The sequence below is a fragment of the Ambystoma mexicanum genome, chromosome 4q (assembly GCF_040938575.1).
Source record: "Ambystoma mexicanum isolate Mex_15411 chromosome 4q, UKY_AmexF1_1, whole genome shotgun sequence".
NCBI classification, from domain to species: domain Eukaryota; kingdom Metazoa; phylum Chordata; class Amphibia; order Caudata; family Ambystomatidae; genus Ambystoma; species Ambystoma mexicanum.
Genome location: NC_090928.1, coordinates 950,264,490 through 950,286,405, shown reverse-complemented (window position 1 = coordinate 950,286,405; position 21,916 = coordinate 950,264,490). Strand labels below are relative to the sequence as shown.

General features: G+C 44.8%; 1 protein-coding gene across 3 annotated transcripts in view; it reads left to right on the top strand.

Annotated features, from left to right (window-relative positions):
• Positions 1–21,916, top strand: part of MRPS10 (mitochondrial ribosomal protein S10) — a 240,645-nt gene that overhangs the window by 130,968 nt on the left and 87,761 nt on the right. For all 3 annotated transcript variants that reach the window (XM_069608504.1, XM_069608506.1, XM_069608505.1), the window contains one exon: positions 20,646–20,785. In XM_069608504.1, the coding sequence (XP_069464605.1) occupies positions 20,646–20,785 (140 nt within the window). The remainder of the gene's footprint in view (positions 1–20,645; positions 20,786–21,916) is intronic.

The window sequence follows — 21,916 nt, the reverse complement described above, 5'->3', positions numbered from 1 at the left end:
TGAGACATATATTTACAAATGTAGGTACAGTGAAAACATTAGGTAAAGATGAGAAGAGCATGAGGCAAGCGGGTGAGCATAGATGGCATAGTCAGGAGGGAAGGTTGTTCAGTCAGGTTATGTGTCGTTAGTACGTAGCCAGGTGAGGGCCAGGCGTCTGAAGCTTGGGTAGGGTTGGTCAGTTCTGAGATTGGCGGGGAGTCTGTTCCAGGTTTGGGCTGCTGTGACCGGAAAGCTGGAGCCGCCGGCAGTACTTTTTTTGTATATGGGCACCATAAAGGTGTCTGCGCTGGCCCTTCTAGTGGGACGGTTAGACGATCTCTTGGTGATTCTTTCTATCAGGTAAGGAGGAGCTATGTTGTTGAGGCATTTGGACGTGAGGGAGAGGGTTTTTAGGGTAATCCTGTCCTTAATTTTTAGCCAGTGGATGTTTCTTCTGGCGGCAGATATGATTTCTGGATGGGATGTTTAAGGCTGCTCTTAAAGCGTTATTTTGGAGCGTTTGTAGTTTATCGAGGATGTATTTGTTTGATCCTGCATACAGAGCGTTGCAATAGTCCAGTCTGGAAACGATTAGTGCATTAGCCAGTGTGATGCAGCTGGTCTCAGATAGGAAAGGTCTGCACGCTCGGATTAATTTACAGGTATACGCTGTGGAGGATGCTAGGGTATTGATTTGCTTCTTGAAAGCGAGTGCTGAGTCAAGATACACCCCTAGGGTTTTGACTGCAGGCATCACTTTAATGACATTGTTGTCGATGTTAAATGAGGTATAGTTGGGGTCAAGTTTTTTAGTTGCTGTCTCTGTGCCAAGGATTAGCAGCTCAGGTTACTTTGTCTTCTTTACATATATGATTACTTTATCATTTCGTACATGTTTCTCTTGTTGCCTTAGTTACATTGTCACTCATAAGTATTTCCATATCGTTTCAGTATGTCTTCGTATATATGCTTCATGACATTGCTCTGCTCTCGTCCGATTTCACTCGGCGCTCCATAATGTCTACTTGCGCATGCTGACATCCTTCCATTCTTTCAGTGCAAGGGTACATGCGGTATGGTTTTCTGAGTGTATGTTGTCTCTCATATACTCTATATAGTATAGGGACAACACATGGAGACCCATATAGGGCTGTTCTCGTACTGTTCCAATATGACGGCAGAGAGAGGTGGGGCTAAGTAAAATAAAACAGTCTGCTCCTCTACAAAAGCTATCCTGCATGTAAAGTGGCATCTGTATTGAAACTTTTCACTCGCTTCTCCTGCTAATTTGCAGCCAATGCAGGGGGCATAGGTTTGGTGCCATGTCAAATGTTTCTGAAACATCTAAATGCAGCTTCTCATCATCATGCTGCATCATTAATGTCTACCACACAGGCACTATCTTTGTTCAGGGTCCTCAACGCAACCTCCTCCTCTTTGACAGGCACCTGCCTCCCCTCTACCACTCTCTCTGACCCTCCCGCTCTGAATAGTGTACCACGCCATTAGGCAAAGATTGTATGCAGTACCCTGTGGGAGACTGCACTAGCCTTGTCCTCTTGGCAATAGTTAACACAACCTTTGGTATAAGCATGTACTACACAAGTTGGTAGAGTGAGCAGCCAGGCTTATCTCAAGAGGGGTCAATGTGAGCTGTAACATAGAGTGTCACAGTGACAAGTATCCAAATAACACTTACACTCAAGGTTTCTTGATTAACAAAAATGATATATTAATTTAACAGTTTCAATAAGTCTTTAGAAGGGAGCAACTATGTGACAAAATATGCTTCAATAAATACACACTCAGTTTCAATAAATCAGTAGATACCCATTTGGGATGGCACACAGATGCTTCCTACACCCTAAGGTGACTTAAATAGCTAGTACACGGTGGACATTGATATATGACTGGTACATTTAAAGCAATACTGAGTTTTCCCTCAAAAAAGGGAAATGAATAAGGGAGAAAACAATGGTTAACAAGTTTCTGAAACCGGTAGGCACTTTCAAACCCCCCAATGCAATATAGATTAACCCTTTCCCAGCTACACAGAAGTAAAGAATGTGTGACTCTTTGGAGGGACGGATCAAAACACAAAGTTAGAGGTTAGAGTCTTCGGGGAGCCAGGACAGCCAATGTCCATTTGAGCAAAGTCTAGGGGAGCTGGAGTTCTTATTGAAGGTTAAGTAAAAAGTATTGCACAATGTTATAGAGAGTTTTTGTTGAAAAAGAAATTGCTATTGGGCCACAAGCTGGGAGGCTTGTGATGGACAAAGCTGCAAGCAACTCTGCAACTGTAACAAAGACAAGTCTCAACTGAGAGCTAGCAATGCTACACAACAAGATATAAGTACCCCTTAGTTTACAGTACCTTAGCGCTAAAGAAATTGGTTCCAGCTGGCTTCTGTTCCTGTTGTAGTATGGCAGATCCTGTTGTTCCTGGGCCTCAATCATGGGGACAAGAGGGAGGACGTCTGGGGATTCCTGCACTACGATTCATAGGTCGGCAGCAGCAATGGGCAAACTTCAGATCAGCAGCACTTTGTGGTTTCAGCTTCTTGCGAATAGCACCACCGCGGTTCTCGGATATCTTATGGGCTTTCGTCGCTTCTGGGGTCCAGAACTCTGTTGAGGTGGTTCAGGCTTGGTTAGTCCTGTTTCGAGGGAGTCCGGAGGATCTTCCTGGAGCTCGGGTTCGACTTAAAAACTATACTCTATTCTGGTGTTCCTCTCTCTGGCAATCGGTTCCTGCAGCAGCAATGGAAGTACAGAAAGCTCCAAGAGGATTTCCAGATGAGTTCGTTCTGGGGTCAATTGGTCCCACCAACCCAAGGGGAGAAGTCGTCCTTTGCAGGGCTTCACTAGTAGAGGCAGATTTGGAGCTTCAGCACTGCAGCAGGGCTTCACAGGGCACACCAACGATCCAGGAATTGCAGCAAGCGTCTCTTCCAAGTTCTTCTTCGAATTCCTTCGTCCAGTGGTCGACTCTGCCTTCTGTCCAAAAGGCCTCACCTTTTATGCAGGTTTCTCCCATTCATTTGCAGCCTAGCTGTCGCTCACACAGCAGGGTGGCTGTCCTGCAGCGACAGTCAGCCAGCCAATCACCTTTTGGGTGCATTCCTGTAACCAAGGGGATTAAGCACAGGGAGTTTCGGGCACCTCCTCACTTCCTGCCCTGCCAGACACGCTGGAGCCAGAGGCAGGCTTCACCATTGAACCCTGCCAAAGACAAAATGAACAAAGGGGCCAAACCTGGTTTCGCGCGCAGAGTAAATCTCAAGAAGGACCTTTCCAACAAGAAAAGGTGAAAAAAGAAGACTGGGGCAATTTTGACAAAATGGGCACCCATGGGTGCTTTACTGCAGCTGCAATTGCAGCCCGCAGTAGAAACACACAATGGTAGGAAAAAGTAAACGACTGCCAACAGCCATTAATTGTAGAATGGGTAACATAAAAATGTTACATGAGAAATTAGACAAAATGGATACTAAGTAGCCCCTCCTGCTTCCTATTGTGAGGTAGTGTGTGCTGGGTCTAGAAAGTTACGATGTAAGTAAAGTCAATTTCACTTCACTGCTCTTGGAAACAGTAGTTTAAGCAAGAGAAGGTATTTAAACGTGTGGGAAATCTAAGAGACTTCCCTGTGCCACTGCACTGAAGGTGCTGTGTGTCACAATGTAAAGATGCCTATGGAGTTTAAAATCCCAAACCGCTATTTGAACAAGTATTAATTACAATTTTACAGGTAGGTAAAATCTTTAGTTGATTTAGGTAGGTGTAAAAATGTGTCTAAAGACTTTAATGGGATATAAGGAGGAACCTTACTTACACTTATATTGAAAAGGAAGGTAAGTTTTACCACAGTTCCAGAAGTGCTTCAGCAGAGTAAGCAACCTTTTGGGTTAGCAAGGATTGAGGACCTCCCCTCACCCAGGCGAGTTCCAATGTCAGGTTCAAGAACAAGCCCACAGAAGGATTGTCGAGTTTGAGCAATCAGGATTGGCTATTCAAGTTCCATGTTTGTTAGTACACACACAAAGGGATGTGGATAAAGGTGCCTGAGTGACCCTTACCCTATCCAGCGTAAAACAAATTCCTTTCTCTGGGGGATGTCTGTGAGTGCTCCTCAGATCTTGGATAGTCAGAATAGACAAAATGGCTGTGCCTCATTTTAACAATATACAACAAAGGCCCCCAACAGAAAAAAAGGTCACATACTTAAAAACACTTTGATAGTCACTTTGCTCTTGCTCCGGGAGCAATATGTACATAATACATAATGTATTTACTGTTTATAATATGTTACCCTCTATCCTTACATGTAAAGAATGTATATAATGTAATTACTGTATATAACTTATGACACCAACGACCTGTAATCTGTAACCTGTAACCAAGCTCTAAGTATTCTTGTCATTCTGTGCGCCCAGCTACCCAAGGGTTTTCTGGCGCCCTACAAATTAACAAACAAACAAACAAACAAAACAAGTGGTGCTATCAATACGGTCAAAAGGCTACAAAGTGGTGCAGCCAAACGTAAGGCATGCTATTGCCCACTAGCCCAGGATCCCGCAACAACTTTTGATGTGAGAAAATTCACCAAAGGACAAAATAAGGTATGTTGGGGGTGCTACTAAGGGCAACACAACCAAAAGTGAATTGCAGCCTTCAGTAAGGCTTTTAACAATGCATCACTGCTGGCAAAAATAAGTTTCACAACCCAGAAAACCAGCAACAAAACTGGAGCGTTACCTTGGTTACCCAGATAGCCTTAACAATTGAAGGTAGCCCCAACTTTGTCCTAAATGTAACATGACAGATGCTGGTTTTCTTAGTTTTTCATGTAGTTTACCCTTTATAGGAAACGATTGGTCCTGCATGCAGAATAAATTCCAAGATGTTACTGCAGTCCCTGTTTTCCCCCCAATTTGGCTGCTTCGTCTGTTTAACTTATTTATACAAGAAAATTCTTCTGCATTACCAAAACCTTTAGAGGGCGAATAAAACAAATCTTTATTACTCAGCTTTGATTCATATTTATTGGTATCCAAGATGATCTAGAGCGAGCAGATCAATTAGGATGGAGGGCATAATGTTCTTTAACACATTTTTCAGTGATGGTTCCAAAGGTGGAGAAATTGGCCCCACACTAGCCTCCTTAACTAATAAAGAAATTTGGCATGAAGCTATTGGCTTCTAAGAGGTTTCTTTGTTTTATGGATCTTTGTGTGAAAGGGCTTCTTTGCTCGAAAGACTTGCTGCTGCTTTGGTCTAATTTTTGGCATCCAAGACAGAAACTCCAAAACCTGTTCAATTATTTGAAAAAAGAAAAAATGTTTTTCTGTAACCATTTATCTTTCAAGAAACTAATATGCAGGGGGCAGCCATACTACCCTATTTTTGGCAAGCCCTGCACTATATAGTCAGTTCCGTTTTTTTGTTTGTGTGAGTTTGCCTTCCAAAAGATTCTTTCTGCACCAAAAAACACAATTTCCCCCCTTTCAATGTATGTTAAGCACCCTCCTAAAAATGTCTGGTGCTCTTCAAGCACTGGGCAGAGAATCACGATTTGCAATTACGCCTCACAGATTTAGAAGGGTCTGGATTTTAATTTCCTTTTACACCTCTTAGTTTCCAAAGACCATTTTAAATGCACAAAAATGTGTATACTCAAATAGACACCAACTCTTATAGCAGCAACCTCCAATCTCCTGCAAAGGATGCATCCAACACAGTGAGAGTGTTTTCCTTTCGTACTGCACACTATAAAATACAATCTCTGAACAAGTGTCTTTTTAATGCTTTTTAGCCACTTTTGTACCTGCTGAACCTGCCTTTTTCATAGAAAGACTGCTTTATCAGAGTTTCTAGTCTTAGACTGGAACTTATTTTGCCTAACTGGAATCCTCTGTCACTGTTATGGCTCTTTTCCTAGGGAAAGGAAGGGCGGTCATTTACAGAAATGTAGTGTAGGACACCCAAGAGGGAAAGGCCATGCAAGGCGGTGCACCCGCTGTTTCCTTTTTATTTTCTTCTTTGTGTTGATACATCATGCCTCCTAAGTCTCGAAAGAAGTGGCAGGCATAACTAGTTCAGGCAAGACTCGAGTCACCCAGATATTTGATCGTTCAATTCCCACAGATCTTTATAACCTTTCCTGTGAGCCGTCTGGAAAAGTTGAGGTCAGTGTGATGAATCGAGAGTATTCGTATCCTCCGCAGGGGGGAGCCACCCCCTGTGAGTATAGGGAGATGAACCAGCCTATCAAGACCCTCGCCAGGGGTACGGGCAAGTGGGACCTCACTGGGAGTGACTCCCCTCTAGGGGACAAGGACTCTCATTCCCACATGGAACTCCCTATGCAAGCAACACAATCTGCTTATACCGGATTGCCTGTAATAACAAGTGAACTGCCTTCCTCTCCATCAGCTTCAGGTAATGCTGGATCAAATGCAACACCTGATGGAAAACAGAATGCCCCTTTGAACATTGACTTGTATGTAACAGTGATAAGCCGATCAAGAAGAGCGAGAGAGAGGCATACGCAGGGGAAGCCCTCTGACATAGTCACGTCTTGGAGGGGCGGAGCAGAGTTGCGCTGTGGAGTGCGTGGCAACCTGCGAGGGAGAGAACGCAAGAGAAGAATGCTGTAAGTCTGGCGTAACTAATAGTGGGGAAACCGCTGGCAGGACTGTGTCCAGGAGACAGTTCTACGTGGTGGGCCCGATCAACAACCCCAAAATGAGAAGGAATTGGAGGCACAAAACCTCCCGTCGGCAGACCAGTGCTGAGCATGCAGACATAACGAGACGCTGAGAGTGACTCTGCACTGGAGCTGAGAAAGCAGAGACAGACTAGCCGAAGCAAGTCTGTCCCGGCGGCAAATTTTGTGAATCCACCCACGTCAAGTGAAGATACCAGGGTGGAGAAGGAGAGCCAACAGGGACTATATGTATTACATGAAAGGAACTGCAATATTGACTGTGGGTCATGGAGAAAGCACACACCTACATATTGTGAAGCACCAAGAATTTTGCCAAGTATAACGAATGATGAACACGGGCATCTATTATTAAGAGACTTTGAGAACACCTCCGAATTAAGTTCAAGTTAGTCGAGGTGGCGAGCATCTGGGGGACATGCAGCACCCTGTATATGGGGTATCTAGCTCGGCAATAACGCTCTTTATTACGGCTGTGCTTATACCGTAGACATATGTTGCTATTGTTATCGCATTACAGAAATAGTGCATTTAAAGGGGGGGCAGCCTATTCTTGTTCAGGCGGGTCCTTGGAAGGGATGCAGCACTGCCGGTTCTATGTAAGGGGAGGCGTGTATGTCTTCCATATGCGTGAAATTAGAGGGTTTATCATCTGTAGGCACATTTCAAGCTTGTTCTTGTTGACTATGACTGCAGTTCTTGTATTTGTGATTATGCATGGACATATCTTGAATGGCATGTGGGCTGCCCATTTACCAGATGAAGAGATTTAGGCTGTCCCTGTGAGCATGAGGGTGTTTGTAATGGCACGGTTCTGTGGAAAGTGTTTTTCAATTTACCCTGACCTGCTTGTGTGCCTTTTTCTCTACCACTAACTTGGAGGCTCCTTCGCAGGCATTGATGGCTATGCGAAATATCACCAGTCAGGTGCTTCCCTTCATCCCTCCTAACTGTATCTAAATCTGGCCAAGGGAGCAAAACTGCGGAGACCTTCATTGAGTTCAGGGGCTTTCATTCTCAGTTCCCATGGAGAACAATGAGGGCCTTGGCATCGCCATCTGGGTCTTCTGTTCTCCCCAAAGCTCTACACAACGCTGCGCGTGCAGAGTCTGGGCATGTTCTGCCAAAGTTTACATGTTTACCCATTTCTCAATTCTAACGTGTTAAAGTGAAAGCTTGCTGTTGGTATTCTTGTTTGTAGCTTTTGTGGTTGATTGGTTGTTGTTTCCCACCATTGTTGGGAACGGTGTTTGGGGGAGCTCAACATGTTTTGAGGGTCCTGAACACTCTCCCCAGGCCGTCACAATGTGCCGGGTGGCTTTAAGATTAAATGGCTTATTTATTATTATTGTGCAGTTCACTACTGGCAATACGTATGATACGTATGTCCTTATGTATTAGGTGAAGCAAGTTTCAGCGCCTCGCGATTCCGTCTGTTGTGGCTATGTCGGACTCGGGGGGCCTATGAGAGTGCAGAAGGCATTGCCAGTCGCTGAAAATTGTCTGTTAGCAGTCTCCAAATGACTTTTTCTCTTGCCCTAATTTTTCTTTGAGGTTTTATGCCCGGCTAATGGTTTAATAGAGGCAGGGTAAGACAAGGTGGGCAGGTGTGATTGGTGTACATGATGTGTCTTATTACAACCTTTATACTTTACCATCGTGAAGCTGTTTTATGGACATGTGTGGTACTTGTTTTCAAGAAAAGGGGGAAGTAAAGAGAAAGGTGAAGGAAAAACAAAATTTGTGGGGGCGTGTTTGTATTTATTTATGCTTTTAGATTATTACTCTGGAAACTTCGGGTCGGGGGTTGGCAAATGGACTCATTTGTTAGGGGTATTTGAGGATGATATTTTGATGGTAAATTTTAGGCATAGGATTCTGGGGGAGATAGTTGGAATAGGTTATGGTTATGTATATAATGGTGTTTGTTGTGTGTGTGTGGTGTGGGGGGGTGGGGATGATACTTATGTTGCTCGACTTTATAAGATGGTTTTGGCATTTACCATGATGCTCAATTGGACGATGGTAAATGATTGGGAAACTTTGGGTGCTTGTAGGAACATAGAATGTATTAGTGTGCTCTGACGGGGCTTGTTTCAGTGTGTACTTGGAATGTGAAAGGGCTGAATTGTATGAGGAAGAGGAAGAAGGTGCTGTCTAAACTTTGGCGGGAGAGGATAGATGTGGCTGTTTTGCAAGAAACACATCTAATTGATGGTACTGGTGATTCTTTGACTAATCCAAGATATACAAAGGTTTTCTTGAATTGCTACTCCGTCAACTCCCGGGGTGTTGGAATCTTATTGAGGAAAGGTTTGGATGCATGCGTTGAAAAAGTGAGTATGGATGATGATGGGCGTATAATATTAATTGATCTTAAATATGAAGGTATGTTGATAACAGTAGGCTCCATATATGGCCCATGTGCAGGAGGTGGGCAATTTTTTAATTTGCTGAAGGCGATGCTTGGTGATATGGGAGGTGAAATGGTTATTTTGGAGGGGATTTTAATTGTGTGGTTGACTGCAAAATGGATAGGTCCTTGACGTGTAAATTTACCTGACAGAAGTCAAGTAGATTTTCGAGATTTTTTGGGAGTATATGATTTGGTTGATGTATGGAGGACTTTTCATTGGGGCAGGGGGGAGGAATACTCGTTTTTCTCACCGGTACATAATTCTTATTCTAGGCTTGATTACTTGTTAGTTTCAGATAGGCTAATTGAGAAGGTAAAAGAGGTGTCTATGGGGGGGTGGCATATTTCAGACCACTCAATGGTTATGGCTAAGCTGAGGTTATTTGCTGAGAGGCAGGGATCTAGTAGGTGGAGGTGGAAACCTTGTGTGTTAAATGATAAAGATGCTAATGATGCATTAATGGGTTTTATTCCACATTTCTTTGAGGTGAATGTTGGAATGGCAGACGATATGGTGGTGTGGGATGCTTTCAAGGCCTCGGTTAAAGGGGAACTGATGAACTGGACTGCGAGACTGCATAGGAGGGGTGAAACCAGATTGGAAGAACTTGAAAAAGAATCGGGAGATTTGCAAAGAAAATATGCTTTGTCCAGAGAGGAGAATATTAGGCTTGGGATATTTGATGTTAAGGAATTACTGAAAAATCAGGTGACCTCACAAGTTGCGAGAGGTTTGTATTACATGAAGCAAAAGTACTGGGAGCAAGGAGATAAGGCAGGGACGTTCTTAGCAAATAGATTGAAGAGTTTATTCAGAGAGGGTGTATATTCAAAAAATTGTTGATGCATCTGGAAATATGGAGTTTAAGAAGGATAAAATTGGTGAATGTTTTCGTTCTTCTTATGCTAATTTATATACGGAAGACATTGCTCAGCAAACAGATGATTATGATAGGTTTTTTGGGAAAATTGTCCTTCCTGTACTTTCTGAAGAAGGTAGATGTTGTATGGAAGCCCCGATTGCCATTGGTAATTGATGGAATGAATACAGGTAAGTCTCCGGGGATGGATGCTTTGACAGTGGAATTTTATCAAAAATATGGGGAAGTGTTGTCACCAGTCTTATGTGATTTGTATGACTGTTTTTTGAAGGAAGGGAGGTTGTGTGATTCTATGAAGGAGGCAATCATCACGGTGATCCCGAAAATGGGAAAGGATGCAAATAGGTGCAGTAATTATCGACCTAACTCCTTGCTTAATGTAGATCTAAAAATCTTTACCAAAATACTGACGGTGAGGCTTGAAAAATATATCGGTGAGTAAGTGGAGCACTCTCAGACGGGATTCATGGTGAGAAGATATGGATATGATAATATTCGAACACTGTTGGACATTTTGAGTTTGCCAGACTCAGAGATAAAGGATATTTTGTTGATCTTTTTAGACGCAGAGAAGGCCTTTGATAGGGTGAATTGGGGCTTCCTGAATTATACACTGTCGAAATTAGGTTTTGGTGCTCTCTTTATTAAGGCTATTCAAGCACTTTAGAATGGCATATCAGCAAAGGTGTGGGTGAATGAGGGGTTCTCTGTCATTTCCGTTGTTTAGAGGCACACGCCAGGGTTGCCCTTTGTCGCCACTCTTGTTTAATTTAGTATTGGAGCCCTTGTTAGCTTACATTTCTCAGATGAGGTGTATCAGAGGGTTTACTATTGGAGATGTGGAAATTAAAACTCTGGCTTATGCAGATGATGTGGTCATTTTGGATGATCCTGTTGAAGGGGGCCATGCATTGAAGGAGGTCTTTGAGGAAGTGGGTAAGCTATCTGGGTATCGGATCAATTGGGATAAAACTGTGGTGTTTCCGGTGAAGGCTTCACATGGATGTGAAAATCTGCTGGGGTGGCATTGTAAATGGGGAATATTCTTGTGTGAAATATTTGGGTATCTATATCACTCATGATTTTAGAAAGCTGGTGAATTTTAATGTGGATAAAATCATTGAGGTGCTTAGATGGGATATTATGAGATGGGGACGTGTCCATCTGACTCTTTGGGGTAAAGTTAATGCTATCAAAATGATGTTACTTCCAAAGGTTCTGTATGTTGTTCAATCTCTACCTGTGCATTTTACAAAGGGGGTGTTTGCACGTATAGACAGGTTGTTTCAGGATTTTATGTGGGGATTTGGGAAAAGGGCCAAGATCCCCAGGTATATTATGGTCCGGAAAGTTAAAGATGGGGGTTTTGGGTACCCGGTGTTAAAAAATTATGGTAGTGGTTTTTTGTTAAAGAAAGTGTCTGATTACACTGGTGAAGTTCTGAACAAGGTGCCGTGGTGGGTACAAATTGAGAGACAGCGATTTTTGCCTTATGACATTAAATGTTTATTTTCCTTTGGGAAATTGCCTAAGAAGGTGCAGTGTTTGAAGTCAGTTTTAGCCATTAAAGAAGCTTTGTCGTCATGGATAGTGGGAAGTGGACAAGGTTTTTATCTTTATGAAGAGGCTTCCCTTTGGCATAATCCTGGTCTACAGTTTAATAATAAGGTACTGAATTAGAAAAGTTGGGTTCAGAGGGGTGTTTTGACTATTGGTAATGTTTGGAGTGCTGCGGGGGTTGTGCCATTTGCAAGTTCAATTGAGAAATTTGGGTTGAGGAACAGAGAATTAGGAAGGTATAATATTTTAGTGACTCTACTATCAGAATAGAGAGACATGTTGGGCGCTCCATTTCTGAACATACCGGAGAATTTCAATATTTTGGAAATTGGACTCCAAAAGGTATCTGCTTTTATGCAGTTTATGCAACCAGAGGGGCAATGGTTGGATTCGTGGGACGAGCTGAGGTTGTCATGGACAGAGGAGTTGGGCAGAGAACTTACGCCGATAGAATGGGAAAAGGTTTGGAGAGTGCCATCGACTGCCAAAGTAGATTAACAATTGCGCTACATACATCAAAGGATATTGGGCAGTGTATATTGGACCCCAGTACGTATGTGTAAATTGGGGTTAGTTGGTGATGATGGGTGTTGGGGTTGTGGGAAAAAACAAGGTACTTTGATACATATGTTGTGGTATTGTGAATGAGTGGTGAGTTTTTGGAAAGAGGTTATTGATAGGGTTGATCAAATTTGGGGCATTGTTTATCCACGCAATCCCTTAGCAGTCATCTTATTATTGTACAGGGGTGGACGGAATGTGAGTTGGGTGATATTGTGTGGGCTAATCAAAGTATTGTTTGTGGCGGCTAAACAGGTGTTGAGGGTTTGGAATACAAGGAAGAAGCCGATGGTGGAGGAATGGATTTTGAATGTTAAGATTTTATCCAGATTTGAGAAAACAATGTATTGTAAACAAAGCAAGGAAACTCTTTATGAGGAAATGTGGGGGAACTTTGCTGACCTTTATGGATGATGCTAGATTGTTTTTTGGAGTGGAGTGCATTGGTTTTTTAACATTAATGTGTGGGGGGGTTGTGTTGTCTGTGTGGCTGTTTTGTGTGTTGTCATTTGTTTGATGCATCTGGTTTTGTTTCAGGTCAGTCTAAAGTTTCATCTGTGCAATACAGATTTATGGTTTGGACTTCTATTATGTTTTGTTTTCCACTGTTATGTATATTTTGCTATACAATGGCCTAGGATGTTCATTCTGTTGTTTATTGTAACTTGTTGAAAATGTGAAATAAAGAGTTTAAAAAAAAAAGTTCAAATACCAATCCCAGAGAAAGAAAAGGGAAATCAGGGGAGAGGCCCCATGAGTGATGGTACTACACTTTATGAATACTGGAATTCTATTACTAGGACTTTGAGAAGCACTCTGAATTAAGCATCAGTACAAATCCCTGGGAAAACAATGGGACAACAGTGGAGAGGCCCTCTGAGTAGTAGTACTACATCTTATGATCACTGGAATCTATTACCAACTTTTGAGAAACCCTCTGAATTAAGAACAAGGACCAGTCCCAGAGAAAGTAAGAGGAAATTTAGGGGGAAGTCCCCAGGAGTGGTGGGGCCACACCTTTAACAAGATTATACTGAACCCCAACAGAGACAGAGAGTCGAATGGAAAGACTCTGTAGGACTCCAACTAAAGGAGAACGAAGTGAAAGAGATTACATATAGAAAGACAATCAGAATGACATTGACAATATTGATAGGTCTCACAAACTCTAGGCTATCCGACCTATGAATATGTACCACGAGCTGCAAAAGCTCATAAAAGAGAATGTGTAAACCCAGATAAATATACGGTACTGAGTTGGTTGAATTTTCTGAATTGGAATAACTCTGAAACAAAGCCCAAGAAACGCAGCTAAAGGGAAGGTGCCAGAAGATGTATATTCTGGATAACTTTAGTTATTAGTTCTGGTGGCAGGGTCAGGTAGAAGTAGATTTTGGACTGTGGACCTTTGATTTGGACTTTTGATGACTGATGTGCACCCTTAGTTAGCTCGTTTATGTAGGGATCATTCCCTTACCAATAGAGCAAGTTAGGTGTTTTTCTTTTTCAATTAAAAGCACAAGAAATGGGGCATGGCCAGCCTAGGATGCTGATGGATGCATCCTCGATGAGCTCCGATTCCCTTCCCTGACCCATCGCGCAAACCCCCCTCTAAAACGTGACTGGAGGACCGAGATGGGCTGTGCGGGTGTCGGAATGCCCAGAGAATCCACTGGGTGAAACAGCAGCAAGGTGTCCACCTAACAAAGTTAGAGGCGAAAGAATTTCGAATGGAACGTTGACAAGATGGTGGCCGGAACATGAGACGAGATCGATGCTCCGAGTCTGAGTGACTGTGGAGCAGATAGGCTGGCAAACCAATCTGGCCTCTCAACGAAGGAGATATCCCAGCGGAGAACAGCCAGACAACGGTTGCGGCAGGCGAGGACCTAAGCAAGCTTCAGCAGATGGAACTGTGCGGTGTGACCCCTCTCCCCCACATGTCGGGCGGGAGGACCGGAGACAAGGAAGAGGAGCTGAAGTGCGGGCGTAACAGGAGGTCGCAGCGGAGATAAAAGCACACGCGGATGCCTGACATTTACAGTAAGGAGGCGCTGGGGGTGGTAGTTGGGAAAATAACAGAAGACAATACTGAGAAGGGAGGGAGGTAGACCGTGGAAGGATTTACGCCCCCGCTGAAGTGCCACATTCAGATCGGAGGAAAGGAAGGTTTAGGAAGGTCCTGGAAGGTGGCAAGCTTACATCACAGCCCAAAAACTGAACGAATCCACGCAGGTGGCCCAAAACAACGGCACAAAAGTAAATGTTGATCGGAACATAAGTCATTTGCAACAAGGGCATAATGCAGGATGATAGCAGTGAACAGTAGCAAAATCTAATGGCCGCATAACTTTATATGATTTCTAAGAGCCCACTGAAGTTAAGGAGCACTAGGGCACGCGCTTCACACACAGACCGGAGGGCCGTGGACCCTTGTGTATGCACCGTTATGAGTCGATCGCCCTAGTGAACCACTATATGTAGCTCTGCAAGCCCTACTCCAATGGTAGAAGGTTTGAATGGGAGACTTGGCAGACGTTTTACTTGGGCGCCCAAATGCTGATGGTCTCCGGCCCAGGAAGAGAAAGGTTCACCTAATGCAGATGAGGGCACGGCAATAAGCGTAACCCAAGAGTAGGACTTAAATCCTACATGGGTCAGAGGAAGAGTGCTCCCACAGTTTCGGGACCACAGGAACACGGGCGGCATCTATGATAGAGAAGGCAACGGAGGTATGAATACCCGCCCCCCGGAGGGTCGACAGGGGTGGGCCTGACAGAAGGGCAACTGGAAACCAGGCAAAAGCAGGATCGCCCTTGCCACCTGAGACAGGCAGAGAGACCCACGCAAAACCTTGAGCGCTAGGAGCCCGGAGCCCAGAGCAGAACAATAGCGGGACACGATAAAGGGCACATTACCCAGTGTCAAACCTAAGGCTGGGGGACACTCCACATCTCTTGAAAGAAAGAAAAGGAAATGGCCAAGCAGGTGACAAAACAGAAAGGGTCAGCATCCGGAGACATTAAAGCCCTGATGTAGGTCGCAGAAGCACACAAACGCAATCAGCAACAAACGGCCGCCCAGGTACATTCACCACCTCCCCTAGGCCTTAAAGAGTCAGATGACCCACATATACAGAAATGGCAATGTTGCTTGAGCTAAGAGCGCCTCCGACCTGGCCAAGTCGATTGCAGATCTTAACAAAGGCATCCTGGCTGTAGAAAAAAGTTTTGATGAAGTGAAGACTACGGTGGCAGAACAAGGGCAGGAACACAACGAGTTGGCCAGGAGGGTACAAGCACTGGAACAACTGATGGACAGGGTCCAAAGCAAACGAGAGGATGCTGAAAATAGGTCAAGGTGAAATAATATACGGATCCGGGGGATCCCAAAATCTGTGGCAGCCACTGACCTGCAACAATATGTGGTGAGATTATTCTGCCATATCCTGGGCCCAGCGGACGAAAGGCATCATGCGGGCAGCCTGCAAGATGGAGCCAATACGTTTCCAAACCGCATACATTCAGCTGTATCAGGACTTAGCCCAAGCTAGTCTAAAGAAAACGCCTGAGGGTGGTCACAGATTGGCTGAGATCCAGAGAAGTGCATTACCGATGGACATTCCTGAATGGGCTTAGATTTGAATGGAAGGGGCAACGATACACGATTTCGAAGGAAGAAGGTATAGAGGACCTCATGAGAGAGGATGAGGGCGCTGGAGGCAACGACGGAGAAAGAACCCCATCAAGAAGCATGGGGGAAGAGGTGGGACTGGCGACAGAGAAGTGGAAGCTGGGGCGGCCTTGCCCGAGACGTTGTGTTAAGGAGACCAAGACCAAGATAGCGGATTCCACATGAGAGGGCTACATGTGGGAAGCGAACTGGTGACTATAATCCAACCGCTGATAAGGCTATGATATGAGAATAGAATGGTGAACTCCTGAAAGAGGGGGTCCGGTCACAAACTGGTCCAACCTCTAATAATGAAAGGTAGTTCTGATTTGAAGGTGAAAATGAAACTAATCAGAAGGAGGGAAAGGGGGCGGGAGTTGGGTGGCGGGATTTGGAACCCTAATTTCCCAGGTGTAATACAAGACCCAGTGACTCACAGTGGTATAGCTACAGTAAAAGTTGTTGTAGTTTATGGGGGAAGTTAAAGAATAAGGAAGATTGGTGATATGGTTGAAGGAAAGTATAAAGCAGGCTATGCGTACAGTGTGCCGGATGTGATTAGCAGCTGGAGGGAGGGCGTGTTACAAAATTCTAACTATGGCTGACCTGACAATCGTAACATTAAATGTGCAGTTAAAAGGAAGTCCATTATGGGGAGACTGTCCGAGCTTCAGGCTTCGGTGGTGCGGGCAGTGGTCGAAGTGAGCGGGAGCGGTCGGGAGCGGTGCTCCTATACTTTTTTAATTTACCTTGTACAGCTCCTATACTTTTATTTTAAAAAGAAACCGTTCCGGAATGGTTTTGATTTAAAATAAAAGTGTAGGAAGGAGTTGAAACCTTCACTTTCAGTGCACTGCACTGAACGTTCCCTTAAACAGCAGGTGCACGTGTTTGGGGGGTGTATTGTGTGTGGGAGGGGTTGTGGCAATGGGGTTTGTGGGGAGCAGGGGCAGGCCAGCAGGGAACATAGCTCCACTACTTCTTTTCGTACACTTCGACCACTGGGTGCGGGTGCAGGAAACTCACTTGCTCCCAGAAGACGAGCATAGGTTAAAGCGCAGAGCATTCCCCACATAATACCTAGCCTCGAGTGGGACAAAGAAAAGGGGAGTGGGTATACTGATGGCTAAAGGGATACACTTTGAGAAGCAATTCATAAAGAGGGACCCGGAGTGTCGATATCTGGTGCTGGGAGGGATACTGATGGGCCAACAGGTCACTCTGGGGTACAGGATGAAATGTCTGAATACAAATTACTGACCCCACCAAAAGACCTTAAAACACACACCACGAAAAGTTCTACCTACCAAAAATTCGAACTTTTCGTGGTATGTGTTTAGGTGTTTTGGTGGGGTTGTTCTGAAAAAGAAATTATAAAAAAAGGCTGCAGGGGGTGCGTGGGTGTCGCCCGCAACTATCCTGAAAGAACCAAAAAAAAACACACACAGTATAGTGAGCAGGGGTTGCGGGGGACACCCCTGAATGTTTGCATGGGAAATGTACGAACATTTTGTATTTGTGCATTTCCCATGCGAACATTTCCGTTGTGGGAAAATCTGCTGTGGAGATATCACGTAGATCCCACTCTGGTGGTAGTTTACGCCCCTAACGAAAAACAAGACCGGTTCTTGCTAGGGCTGCCAACCAAAAAAGAATGGTGTGTGGGTCAGGTCCTAACAGGAGGAGATTTCAATTGCATAATGGATGCCCCAATGGACAAGACTCTCCCAGCCACTCCTAACAATAACACATGCAGACAAACCCCGGCCCGGTTTCTCAGCAAGCTACACATAATAGAAACCTGGAGGTTTTTCCGCCTGCAGGAGAAAGCCTACACCTACTACTCGGCTGCACACAAGGGCTTCTCATGGATTGATCTGATACTGATCTCGGATACCCTGGTCTCAGAGATCACAGGGCTGGAAATGGGGGTACGGTGCGTGTCGGATCATGTGATGTCTCCCTAATGGTGGATCCGGTGATCCTGCTTCCACGGGTCCGAAGGCCTTGGTGGCCAAACTAAGAAAGCAGAAAGTCTGTAATCACATTAAGCAACTCGTGCACTCTTGGGGCGGAGGGGCGGGACTGAGGAGGGAAGAAGGGGAAATAGCTGAAATCATGCACTCGTATTACACACGTAACCTAAAGGGGGAAGACCTAGAGGGAAGCACAGGTAGCTTTTTTTGGTGGAAGTGGAGTTAACAGAAATCGGAGATGGACAGGCAGATAGATGCTAGAGGCCCCGATATCGGAGGAAGAGGTGGGGGGGTGCCATAAACGTTTTGAAAGGGCAGGGCAGCGAAAGAATCTGCAGGCCAATTTTCTCCCGCATGATCCTTGCTAACTACGGGAACCCGACCACCGGACTGATGGTTAATGGGCAGCTTACAGATAGTATCCCTATTCGTAAAGAAATAAAGCAGGGGTGCCCATTGTCCTTGCTAATTTTCGCCATGGCTATGGAGTCATTGGCACAGAAGGTCTGGGACGCTCAGGGAATTCATGGGGTGGTGGCAGGAGCCAGTGGTACACAGAAAATAGCCCTTTGTGCTGACAATGTTCTACTCTTTTTGAAGGACACAGCACACTTGCCCCCTAAGGCTATTAAGTTGTTTGACAGATTTGCAGAAGTCTTTGGATTTCATATTAATTATCCCAATTCTAAGGCACTCAACATCACTGAAGACCTAGAGCGTGTGTCAGAATGGGGGAGACACTTTCCGTTGAAATGGGAACAGAGGTCCATTGCATATCTGGCGATAAACTTGACACCTACATATGGGAGGCCTTATGTGTCAAATATCCCAAGGCTGTTGAAGACCCTGACAGAAGATTCCAAACGATGGGACATGCAGGAGTTGTCCTGGTTTGCGTGTATAGCGGCTGTCAAGATAATTCTTCCCAGGTTTTTAAATGTGGTAGGAGCTCTCCCAATACGGATCCCAGGCTCCATGATTAAAAACCTACAAAAGGAAATAATTACCTTTTATCTGGAAAGGGAAGAAGGCTAGGGTCCCTAGAAAGGTCCTGTTTAACCCACAAGCACTCGGGGGGTGGGGCGGGGGCAGTGGGGTGGGGGGGTGGTTGGGGGTACCAGACCTCCATTGAAATCTATGGGCAGCGCAGGTCGCACCGATGCTGCAATTAGCTCCCCGGGAGAACCAGAATCGATGGGCAACCCTGGAAAGGGAGGCGATAAACCCCCCCCTGGAGAGTTTGGGATTCCTACATGCAAGGCACAGGGGAAGAGGGGGTACGCTTCTGGAAATGACAAAGGCCACCTTATGGTACTGGGATAAAGCGCTACGGGGAAAGAAGTTTAAAGTAGGAACAGGCCCACTTACACCAATGGCCCACAACCCGGACTTCACACCAGGCATGCAACCCAACTTCTGGCTACACTGGGTGGGGGAGGGCAGTCCCTGACTCAGGGGACTTCTACATAGAAGGGACACCCTTAACCTTTGAAGGGTGCAAGGACAAGTTCCAGAAACCCGAGAGTGAACGATTCCGATATGCCCAAATTAGGCACTGGATTACGAACACAAAAGTAAGAGAGGGGGCCTCCCGTGATCCAGTGGGGCTGGAACTTATGGTAAAGGAAGGCGTACCGGAAAAGGAGGTGTCTAGACTCTACTGGCTGATAGATGGGACGGACCCGGAAGAAACCTTACTATACATGCGAAAATGGGAGTTTGACGTGGGGAAATCAATAACTGGGGAGACACAGAGCCAAATATGGCTCTGAGCCATGAAAAGTTCAAGGTGTGTTCCGATCAAGGAGGCGGCATATAAATTGTGCCTGAGATGGTACATGACGCCACAACGCATGCACTCCAACACAAGCTACCCCGCGACATGTTGGCGGGGTAGTGGGCAAACGGGGGACCTGATTCATATGTGGTGGGTCTGCCCGGTAGTAGAGACATACTGGAAGGACATTTTGAGTCATATTAAAGACATGGTGGGGGTACAGCTACCTTTTGAGCCAACAGTGATTTTGCTGGGGCAGGCAGTAGAGGGAAGTTATGCAGTCACTGGAAATACAGCTACTCTCATCACTCACATGCTGGCGGCGGGCAGAATTAATTTAGCACAAGCATGGATAAGCAAACGAGGGCCTGTGGTGGGTGAAACTATGGGGAGTTATGGCTATGGAAAAGGTGACAGCACTGGCTTACGGCTCATACCAAAAGTACCTGAACACATGGATGCCCTTCCACGTGTTCCTGGGGGACAGTGAGCAAATATACTTTAAACCTAACATTCTTCCAAAAGTCTCTATTATTTAACCAAACAAGCCCAGCGGAGGTAGACCTAGCCTGCAGTGCACTTGAGTGTTTTTAGTGAAGAGGTATCTATCCAACCGAATGCTGATACATTAAATGAAGCAAGGGGGCAGGGGTTGTTATAAAAGTTTATAAAAGACTCCTCCTTCTGGTCTGCCACATCAGCCAGCAGTAAAGACTGAGGGTCCTGCGAAGGAGGGCAGGCTACTGCCATTGCCCACGGTGCTTTATAACATGCCTCAATTAATAACATAATAATACTAATGTTAAGGCTAGGCTAAGTGCGGCATAGGCCCCTCCCAGAGAAATGTATTTTAGATAAGCCTGTCCAGCAGTTCCTGGGTCTTTTGAGGCCAAGCTTAAAGATGCGACTTGTATCTAAAGCAATGTTTTTTTGTTTTTTACAGGCGTCATTTTTTTGTAAATTATATGTACCTTTTAATTTAAATTAAGTCAATTGATAGACTATATATACTGTATTACACCCTAATCATTTTGAACATTTGTAACGGGACTGTTAAACAATGTTGTTCAATGTTTCTTTTATTGTAAACTTCTAGATATCCATTTCTGAAAAACCAGATACGTTATACAAGCAAATAACTATTTTGGTTAAGGGACATGACAAATCTGTATTGGACAGCTATGAATACTTTGCTGTGCTTGCAGCCAACGAACTCGGCATCCATCTTCACCAGGTGTAAGTATGGCTTACCTACTGTGTTTTTTTAAATTCATGTTCTTTCTGTGGAAAACAGAATCGAATGATCGAAATGCCATTATCAACTTTGCCGTTCCACAGAATCATATGCTTGAACTTTGGCCGTATTAACTGACAATTCCTGATATATTAAAATATGAATCTACCAATTTAATACATAACCAACCTCTACGCTACAGCCTATTTGTTCCATGTGAGTCCTTTTCAATTTGTACCATAGAATGCCCAGAGCCTTTGCTCTGCCTTTTTAGAGGCGATTTTTCCGATGCTTTGACTTCATGTTAAGTGGCTCGTCTTTCTGATACAGAATATTTGCTTTATTCTTGCAGCAGTTGCAAAACCTGTTCTTCGTTATTGCACTGGCAGTTTAATTGGCATGGGAAGCCCTAATGCCCTCTAGTGGCCCTCCGTGAGGATGTTCACTTACCCTGAAAAGAATAAAATTGTATTCACAACCTCCCTTCAATGTGGGGAAAAAGAATATCTGTACCAAACGCATCTTCATTGGCTGTATGCAGGTTGCTATCTTCGGGGGATCAGACTGCTCCAAATGGAACTCAACACTGGTTGAGAAGATATGAGTTGGGAGCACTAGAAAGTTGGAACGACTGCGCCTGATTAGTACTCTTGAGTGTACCCTGCTGTGTGTGCTGGTGCCTCTTAAGACAGTGCCCCACTGTACTGGACTGAGAAAGCAGGAGGGAGGTAGGAGACCCTGTACAGTTGCGCTAGGTACTAAAGAAAGGGAGACCTATGTCTGACCTTTTGATGGCAGTGCTAATGGTATAGGCTTGGATCTATGTAAATGGAAAGATCCCAACCATTATATACAAGCTACTAAACTCATAAGTGACATGCTTTTTGGCTGAGTTGGGCGTCCTTGTTTTGATAAATCGCTACTGGAATCCGACCGTTATGCCCTCTGCCTTTTTAGACGCGCTTGCGACTTTGCTGGACGAATGTTTACATGACCCCGACATCACTGCAGTCATATTACCTGGGGATTTAAATATTACTTGTCCTAATTTAGAGGCACACTTGCCCTCAACGGCCAAGTCTCAGTCTGCTTCAAGGGCCAGATGGAAAGCATGGCTCGCCCTGATGGAATCC